Raw genomic sequence first — 9,664 nt, 5'->3', positions numbered from 1 at the left:
CCCGATCTCAAAGACAAGATCTCCTGTGTAAGTATTTATTTTGTACAATTTGTTTTTACATAGTTTTATGCTTTTTTTATTGCCTTGATTTGTATTATTTCTTGTATTGACTGTTGTAAAGGGCTCTATAAATAACGATTCATTGATTTCATTTTGTTTCTGTTAAAGGAGCACAACGTGACTTTCACATCTCCTTCAAATGTGGAGGTAAGAGAAGTTGCTTGCTCTTGCAGAAGTGGTTTAGTTGCCTGCCCTCGTCTTGATGTGGTGAATTACACCTCGTTAGATGTGGCTTACACGTTTGCATTGACTGATGGCGCCACCTGCTCTTTGACGTGACACTTTCTTCTATCCGTTTCAGACAAACTGCTGCGCTGCAGCGTTCAGGGTCATCATGGAGCAGCTGGATCAGGCCAGAACCAACTGCATTAATGGAAATGCTCAAATCAATTATACACTGGAGAGTTTGGAGCGCCACTCTCGCAAATGTCCACAATCTGTAAGCATTTATTATTATCATTATTCCTTTATATTTATGTCCAATCTGCACCTGAAATGTGTTATGTTATTGAATCCACTTTGATGGATTTATATGGGACATTGTACAGTCAAAGGTCGTTTTCTCTCGTAGAGACAAAGAGAAGCCCTTAAAGCAGAATTTGACAAATTGTATGGAAAAATTTATTAATCTCTAATTCCAAGCCTTATCTGTTAAGTTTTTGTCAACAAAATGAAGCAAGAAATATTGTAATTCCAAAATCCAGTTTAGATGTTCCAAATATGTGCAATTTTGGACATATATTACGTGATGAAAACGTTTGTATTAAAGTTAAAGCTGATATCTCTAAACTTAAGATATTTCCCATTCACTCGCAGTGTTTCACAATAAAAGGTGTGAATGAAAACCAACTGAGCCGTTAACGATCTTTTTCCTTTCAGGGGCAGACAAACTCCTCACACTGCAGATGGGAAACTGAAGAGGACCAAAAACCACTGGCAGAATTTGTGGACGACATCGAAACTTTCATGCAACTCAGAGCGGTCATTGAAACACTACACTAACTAACTAACCAACTAACTAACTTCGCCTTCAACTACTGTAAACCTAAGTGTATTTATTATCAGCAGTGTTGACACTAAATGTGATGGATCAGTTCTAAATTTATTTAATAATTTATTGAAGTATTTATAATTATTATTTATTCAAAAAGCGATGTAACAACTTCTCCAAGGAAAGTCCATGTCATCCGTGTAACATGAAATAAACTTTCAGAATGCATCTGTTCTTATGTCTTTTTCTTTGCATAAAATAATATTTCGGCCTCCGGCTATTTCACTGGTGGCTCACAGCGCCCTCTTCAGACCAAATGAGGCAGCAACATGTAAACTTTAACACACAACCTGTAACTTACTGAAATAACTGGAGTTTAAAGTTGGGCAGGACGACGTTGCTGTTTAACTGTCAGATTGCAGATTTGTTGACCTGGTTTATGGTTCATATCTGTAACTGATGGGCCGATCCACATGAAACAAAAACTGACACAAAGTTCAATGTTTTCTCTGACTGCAGAAATAAACATAAGTGAAATTAACTTTTCTCAGTCGCTTCATTATTATCTATTATTTTAAAAATATAATTAAAAGGTTTTCAATCTAAAGAGTGGAATTAAAAGGTAAATTGTATGTTTGAACATGCTTTTTCTGACAGACGATTGGCTGTGGACCTCTCGATTCAACAACAACATCACAATTCGATTTTCGAAGATTCAAATAATTGCTCAGCACTACATACTCTATACATCTCACTAAAACATAATTACCATGATATTAAAGATTTTTACTAACAATGTTGCTTTTTCCCCCCAGTTTGAAAATATGAAAACTTGTGTATCAGTTGCGGACATTTTTCTTACATTTTTAATGGAATGTCACTTATTGATGACACAGACACAGGGATTTTAGAACTCGTGTCCTTCCTGTAATTTTCCACTTTTAAAAAAAAAATCTTTTCTTTACAAACTGCCACTTGACTGATCAAATCAAATCAAATGTATTTATAAAAGCACAATTCATACAATTGTAAAACTATGATAAATATTCACCACAGGGACTATCTCACCAAATAGAAAAAGATGAGAACCTGCCATATGCACATTAATAATAAGAAGTTACCGTGTCAAATGCACTTTAAGTTAAAGCGCATTTGACACGGTAAATATTTATCATTTTACACATGTCAAGTGGCAGTTTGTGAATAAAAGTACAAAAAACAAAAGTGGAACATTACAAGCCAATTCACACAGGGATTATTCAGGCATTATTAATACTTGTCCAATCATAACTATTGTATAATTTAAATGCATTGTGTGACCCTTGTAACAGTTGCCAAAGTCACATTTGCTTCACTAAAATGGTCACACAGAGTAAAAAAAATAAAAAAATCTTTTATAAAATCTAAAATATAATCGTGTTTAATATGTTTCAGTGAAATATGAAGAATCAACTGTAAATACTCTTTAGTATATAAAAAACTAAATAAATTACAATATACGATAAAAAGATAATGCTTGTCATTAAATTTGACCAGTCCAGCTTCCTTTTTAGGTGACACAAACCGTGCTGAAATGCCAAAAACCCCTAAAGTGATCTAAGAGGGAAAATTGTGATGTATGCACAAGGTATTTATAACCAACACAGCCCACCCTTTCCTCCTGGAACACTATAAAATCATTACTATACATTGGTGTCAGAACCTACAACATCACCAACATGAAGCCGTCAGTGTGGATTAACATTTGTGTTTTTGCTCTTTTTGGCTCTCCTTTGGCAAATCCCATACGCAAACTGCAACGGTTCATATCAGAGTTGGACTATGAGGTTTTGAAAGACAATATTAAATGTGTAAGTTATATTTATTCCACTTACAAAACTTCTATGTTACTTTTACTTCTTGCTCTAATGCGTCTTATGTCCACAGCTTCCAGGCTCAACGTTCTACACTCCAACAAATGTGGAGGTAAGAGTCCGTATTAGACAGCACAGCGGTGATCCCCCTCAACCAAAGCTGAAGTTTACACAAACTGCACTGAACCACAAGTAGAAGCGATCGAGTACAGGAAATGCACGCTTCACATCTCTATAAACCTGCAGCGTTCCGGTTTAGTCGTCAAGCGCAGCCTCAAAAAATGTCCTTTATGTTTTTAATGTCCCCGTTTTTATGTTATACTTTTGTCTTCCAGGCCAAATGCTTAACCGCTGCATTGAGATGCTCCTTTCTGGAATTTAGCGAAGTCGTCCGATTAGAATGTGAGGATCCAAAGTATATTCTGAACAACACTCTTGAAGTATTGGAAAATATAAACAACCTTTTGAAAGTGAACAATGTAAGTATTTTTCATCAACTTTTTCGCCAGTAGTGACAAAAATGACAAATTGTAATGCTTTGCCTCTGCCTTTTGCAGGTGGAAAACAGTGCAGACAATTGTGCTTGTGAGAAATGGCCTCAAACTCCCTACGAAGACTTTCTCACAAATTATGAGTCGCTGCTTCAGTTGTTGCAATCGGTTCAACACTCGACTGATAAAGGAGCGTGACGAGACTCTGATTGGTATTAAGTTGGCTACAGCGCGGTGGGACGTCCTGCTCGGGAGCCGTCAAGTCGTTCAGTGCACAAAGAGGCGAGCGGTGGCTCTTTAGGCTCCTTTAATGAGCCGTAAGTCTCTGCTGGAGCCGCACTCTAAAAGAGATCAGCGTCCCACTCATGGACTACTCTGAGACTTTCCTGTTTTGTGGACTGTATTTGTAACATTAAGCTCTAAAAACTAGATTATTGTATTTATATATAGTTTATTTATTTATTTATTTATTTAATGTTATTATTGAATTGTGAAAATAAATTAAAATAATTGTGCCCTGTATTGCTGGGTTTCTGATGACATTCTATAGGTTTTAAGGTTTAATAATGATGGGGCATAAAATACATAAAAATAAATACATATTTTTTTAAAGGTTTTTTTGGTGTGGTATTGATATACAATTTCCCCACATATATGAGAGAGTGGCATCATTCTGAAAACAGATTTTGTGACTATGAGCAAAGAAAAAAAAGAGTAGCATAATTTTATAAATGGCTTGATTTATAAAGTTTAAACATATGATTAAAGAGTAAGGTTGCTGTTAAAGTGTTCCGTATCAGAGTATGTAAAAATCTAGCTTTGGTCAAATATATTTATGTCCGGTTTGTAATGTTTCTCAAACCTTCTGGAACCTCTGCCCCAGGGGTGGAAAGTACCTATTTCACATCCTCATGCTACTGTAGTCGAGTGGATTTTTAAGACAATTGTGCTTCCTTTTTTCAAATGTGCTTGTGCCGAGTATATATCTAGACCTTAAATTATAATTAGCCACAACAGCTCTTGCCACGCCAATATAGATTAAAAAATGTATACAAATTATGAATCACACTAGAGAGTAGAGAACAAAATATCGAATAATGTCACCAAAAACACTGTACTTTACTTCTTATGCTTGACAATGAGCTCCAATGGCAGACACTTACAAATCAAATCACTGGATGTATGCTAAACATTTTAATATTAGACAAACATAGTAGGAAACGACATGCAGTCTAAAGAATAAAGAAGTCAAAGGCTACGTACAGCACAGTGTCCGTCCTGAAATGCACTTGTAATCCCGTTCAGACAAACCAGCAGCAGGTAAACACGTCCATTCACAGACTGATTTAAACATAAGAGTAGACCATCTACGCTACTATAACGCAAACACAGGAAACCACTGGCTTTCCTGTGTGCACACGTAAAACTCAAAAAATAAACATCCTACAACACATACCAGACACTGTTACTGTCCAAAGTGCTTGTCAAGTGTGTTTCATATCTATAACCAACAAATTGAAGGTCCGGGATGTTACTTACTAAAAAAGACTGGGCTTTCTAGTTAATTCTCTACTCTTAAGTCTCTCTTTAGATTAGTACCTGGTAAATAACACAAATGCGTCTGAAAGGGCAATGGAAATATGAACAGGAGCAGTTATGCTTGAAAAGAACATGTTTGTACAGTGTTGTACAGGTTCAAACAAAACTGAACATAACAAGACCATACAAAACCATTAAGGTAGTTTTTGCATCAGTGGTGCTTTTCTTTAAAAGATTGTTCTTTACAAGCTGAAGTTATCACTAACCGAGCATTTGGCCAGCCAAGAGCCAAATCCTTGCTGTGACAAGTACTCCCTCAGCAGAGTCTTTGCTTCCTGGTATGGTTTGGCCATCCTCTGAATGAAAAAAAAGCGTTACACATGTGGTCACGGTAACCACAGAGCAAAGACACAAAATAAAAGTTACCTTGGCTTCTCTATAGGAGCGTGTGGACAGCAGGTTCTGCCTCTGGGCCTCTTTGGCAACCAACTTGAAGCGGTGGAACATTGCTGCTTTGCACAGTCGGCTTGCTAAAGCTGAGCCACTTTTGAATGGAGATCTGAAACAAGACACCACAACTCCATCTGCACAGGGACATATCTGACAGCTTGTTACACCAAAATATCTAAATCATTAACTTTACATACACAGAATGTACAGCAGTGTTCATTTGTTTTAAACAAAACGAAACAATGCCTTTCAAAAAGGAACCTTACTCCTCGATAGTTTTGCCCTCCAAGCCATCTACGACCTCCAAAGAGCTGTCTCCTTCACTCCAGTTGATGCCATTTTTCAAATGACCTCCATCTTTCCCACAGGTAGCTACAGACTGAACCAGACAGATGTGGGGCCTCTCCATGCAGTAGTAAATTGGCAGTTGAGAAGTGATTCCCTCAACCCGCTGGCTCACAGAGATCTCCATGCCTCGAGTGTCTTTGCAGCCAGAATCCCCTGTGAAAAGAGTCACATTTATTAACTACTTCTTCTACCTCTCTGCAAAAACACCCGTTTTAACAGATTTTATTTTTATCTAAATTGATCCGTAGAAATAATTCTGGAATTTGTATTCAGAAAGTAGACACTTTGCAGGTAAGGATTATCAATATCCACACCTAAAAATACTACATTATCAGTAGTATAAACTTCACAGTATTTATTGTAATGGGAAGGCTTACAATACTGTAGCTTTACTTTCAATGAAGAAGATCAGCCAATGAACAACTTGATGTGTATTCTGTAGCCTAGTTATTCCTTGAATCCTTGTGCTGTTGCAAAATCATGTTTTCTTTTAAATAATCTGTTAATTTATTTGGTCATGGCAAAATCACATACTCCCCAAACTTAAAAGTGTCTTTCCTTTGTATCACTCTTCGTTCTAGGCTCAAACAGCTCAGACCGCCAACATGGTGCAAAAGATTAGTAGTCACCTATGCTTTTCACTGGAGCTGCCTCAGAACTATTTGTTTCTCCCCAAACCGCTAATTTATGCTCTGGTTTATCCAGGCAGTTTTGTTATTGTGATACTGACCAATACAGTTACATGTCTTTGAATCTTAGGGTGATGTTAAACTAAATACTATTGCATGCTTTAGTGACTTGCCTATGAGGATGCTTTGGACATAGACGGGCTCAATGAAGTGGCTGAGCAGGGCGCCCTGGTAACCTAGAACTTGCCACTGGGTGATTTTGTCTGTAGCCGACATGCTGAAGTTTGAAGTCAATTGCTCAAGGGCAGGTGAGAAAACAGAAAACACCTACAGAAAAAACAAACACACTTTGAGGCTTGATATAGTCAATTGATTAAAAACATATTATACCACACCTTGCCTTCCACTGACAGGTGCAAGCTTATTTCATTATTATCTTGCCATGTGGCGATGGAACAAGGATTTAGGCGCCTAAAAGCAAATACTCATCAGAGAACACAGTTCGCTGCCCCAGTGTGTAAATTACATCAAACTCACAGATTAGAGGGGATCTGGGCGGCGCCTTTTGGCACCTGGTTCACGTAAAGATTGAGGGTCATGCTGCTCTTCAGACAGAGAAGACCACTGTGGCTGTTCATCTCGAAGATGGACTTCTCCGTCAGGTTGGACGTTTTACTGAAGAACATGAGGAGGTGCCGGTACAAATACCTGAAAATAAATCTTCTCATTAAATACTGCATAGTTTTCATACATTTCATTTCCTTCATGTCATTTTTATTTTTTAAGGCTGAACCAAAGTGGTAAAAAAGTGTTTGCCTCAGGATGTAACTAACCTCATGAGTGACCTTCTAGCGGTCACCACTGCATGTGAATCATGCACTACCCTTCCATTTGGAGACTCCCTGTGGTCTTTTGTGCTGTAATTTCCTGTGCCTAGTGCCACCACTTCACATCCACTGCCTGAGGAGGCAGCAGTGTTAAATGTATCACATACAGCTGAAATTATTATTTTTATATAATATTTATATATATACACATTTTATGTTTTATCTAATCCCATTACCAGTCTGTATGACAAATGCAGCAGTGGTTCCAGCACAGTTGGAGAACTCTGGATGGTTGTTCATCAGTTTAGTCAGCTGATCTTTGACAGCAAACGGGATCTGCAGATTGCCAGGGTTTTTCCTTTCTAAACAAACATTGGGAAAATTGTGATCTGCTGGGAAAATCTTTAAACATAAGTGACAAGTTTTGTTATTATTTCTATAATTATTATTACCACGGATAGCTCTACAAGAAGCCTGTGAGATGGTAGGCTCCTTGTTCACTGGCAGCGGTGGAGGAACGCCTGTAAGAAAACCCCAATACTACAAAGATTAGAGTGAATTATTTGCTAATCTATTAGACTTATTCTAGAAACCCATCCGCGCGCCGCCATCTAACGTAATCCTTCTTCAGGTTGTATTAGTTTACATGGGGCTGCCGACCTCCAGAGAAAATAAGTTCTACACAGACTAAAAAGCGGTTTTCAGGCCGCTCAGGGAATCAGGGCTTTGTTAACATTGTTAACATTGGACATTCGATAACGATCTACTTTAGAGCATATTTTATTGGTGAGACTTGCGAAAAGAGGCAAAAATGGGCGGGGTGGAATAAGGTCAATAGGATAGGTGATAATTCATTCAGCATTATATATTAAAACATGTGATGTTAAATGCAAACCTGATTCCTCTAGAATGGGAGAGGTATAATTTCCCAAGGTGGGCAAAAGATCCTCCAAAGCCAACTTTGCTGCATTACTTCTGGCATCCTTCTTAGTCGTACCGACACCAGTTTTGTACTCAACGCCATTGATAACGGCACAAAATGCAAAGTAAAAGCCTGGTATGTTTTCTAGAAATATAGGGAAATATGTATCAGAAAGGAAATACACCACATCAGAGTAGTTCACTCCACAAACATGTTTTATAGACCAAGAGGAGGATGTTCACCTGAGCCTCCCGTCTCTTTCATTTCCAAATGAAACTGTGTCATGTGTGAAAGTTCATAGAGTAAAGACACAGGATGTGTCTCTCCTTCCATGTACCGGTCTATGAGCATTTGAGTTGTGCAGTTGGGCTTCATATACTCTACACGTGAAAAGAGCAACTGGTTACACCTTATACAATACAAGTTACAATGCAGTCTATTTAACATTTAGAGCACAACAGCAGTGGTTATAGTGCACTCACCTGGTCTGTATGCTCCTCTGGGTGGTTCCTTCTCGTATGTGTTGTAGGTGTTAAAAGCAGGTAAAGTGGTGTGGGGCCGATCCTTCTTCAGGGCTTGGGAGTAACTAACTCCTCTGCCCATCTGCTGGTTTCCAGGCAACATCCCGAAAAGTGCTGGGGGAAAAACACGATACATTTTGAAACAGACTTTATCTTGTATGTATCCTTAATAATATAAGGAGGACATGGGGGTGAGCTGCACATGGGTCACGTTCATGTGGCCACGCCGTTAGCTTGACTGCTTCAATTCTGAACTGGCTAAAGCCATCCCAAAACCTAACGTTCCCATTTCTGTCCATCTTAACTGATTATTTAAGAGTTAGTTAACACGGAATATACTATATTAGTAGTGTGGCTAGTTAAGTTTGATCAGTTGTGACGTTCATTTAGTTTTCAGTGTGCTAAGCTAAAGCTAAAGACATGAAGATTTTAGCTTAAGCTAACGTCAGCTAACTAGTAGCATATGATGCAACGTTAACTTACTGGTAATCATCGACATCCTTTATGCACGTACATTATTTCTATGACTGATGGTTAATGAAAAGAGAAACACGTTGTTTTGCTAAGCTAGCGTTCAATTTCAATCAACCATTAGCATTAGCATGGTTACCACCACTGTAAATACCAACGGAGTTTTACAACAAAACGATTACATTTCAGCTTATGATCAATAAGACTGACCTTACAGTCTGTCTCAGTGATGCAACCACACTTTTTATGTGAATAGTTTGAAGAGAGTTTGGAAGACGCGTGTCTCCTCAGCAGCAGATTCAACAGACAGACGGCACCACATGACGTCAACACGTGCTCTGAGTTGTGCCTCATGAACTGTCCGTGGTCCCGATGCTCCTGACAGGCGCGTGGCAGGCTCGGTAGGTCTGCTTCACCTCCTTGTATACTTTATCTCTGTGTATACTTTATCTCTGTGTATACTTTATCTCTGTGTATACTTTATCTCTGGTATACTTTATCTCTGTGTATACTTTATCTATGTGCTGCTCAGTGCATATATGCCAGCAAAGTAAGGAAACTC

At 38.3% G+C, this 9,664-nt stretch overlaps 1 protein-coding gene across 1 annotated transcript; it reads right to left on the bottom strand.

Annotated features, from left to right (window-relative positions):
* Window positions 1-5,137: 5,137 nt before the first annotated feature.
* On the bottom strand, window positions 5,138-9,130 carry adad1 (adenosine deaminase domain containing 1 (testis-specific)). The gene is made up of 13 exons (XM_072434378.1): window positions 9,115-9,130; window positions 8,593-8,745; window positions 8,353-8,490; window positions 8,084-8,254; window positions 7,641-7,709; window positions 7,425-7,550; window positions 7,195-7,321; window positions 6,899-7,069; window positions 6,757-6,832; window positions 6,535-6,688; window positions 5,651-5,885; window positions 5,361-5,493; window positions 5,138-5,290 (listed from the first exon to the last, which is right to left on the bottom strand). The coding sequence occupies exons 1-13, from the start codon at window positions 9,128-9,130 to the stop codon at window positions 5,177-5,179; spliced, it is 1,683 nt and encodes a 560-aa protein (XP_072290479.1). The 3' UTR covers window positions 5,138-5,176.
* Between the last annotated feature and the right edge of the window lie 534 nt (window positions 9,131-9,664).

The sequence above is a fragment of the Eucyclogobius newberryi genome, unplaced genomic scaffold, assembly GCF_026437365.1.
Source record: "Eucyclogobius newberryi isolate DKJ021-1_F unplaced genomic scaffold, fEucNew1.0.hap1 SCAF_11, whole genome shotgun sequence".
Classification (NCBI taxonomy): Eukaryota; Metazoa; Chordata; class Actinopteri; order Gobiiformes; family Gobiidae; genus Eucyclogobius; species Eucyclogobius newberryi.
Note: the sequence above shows the minus strand (reverse complement) of the source record. Positions and strands in the feature narration are given on the sequence as shown.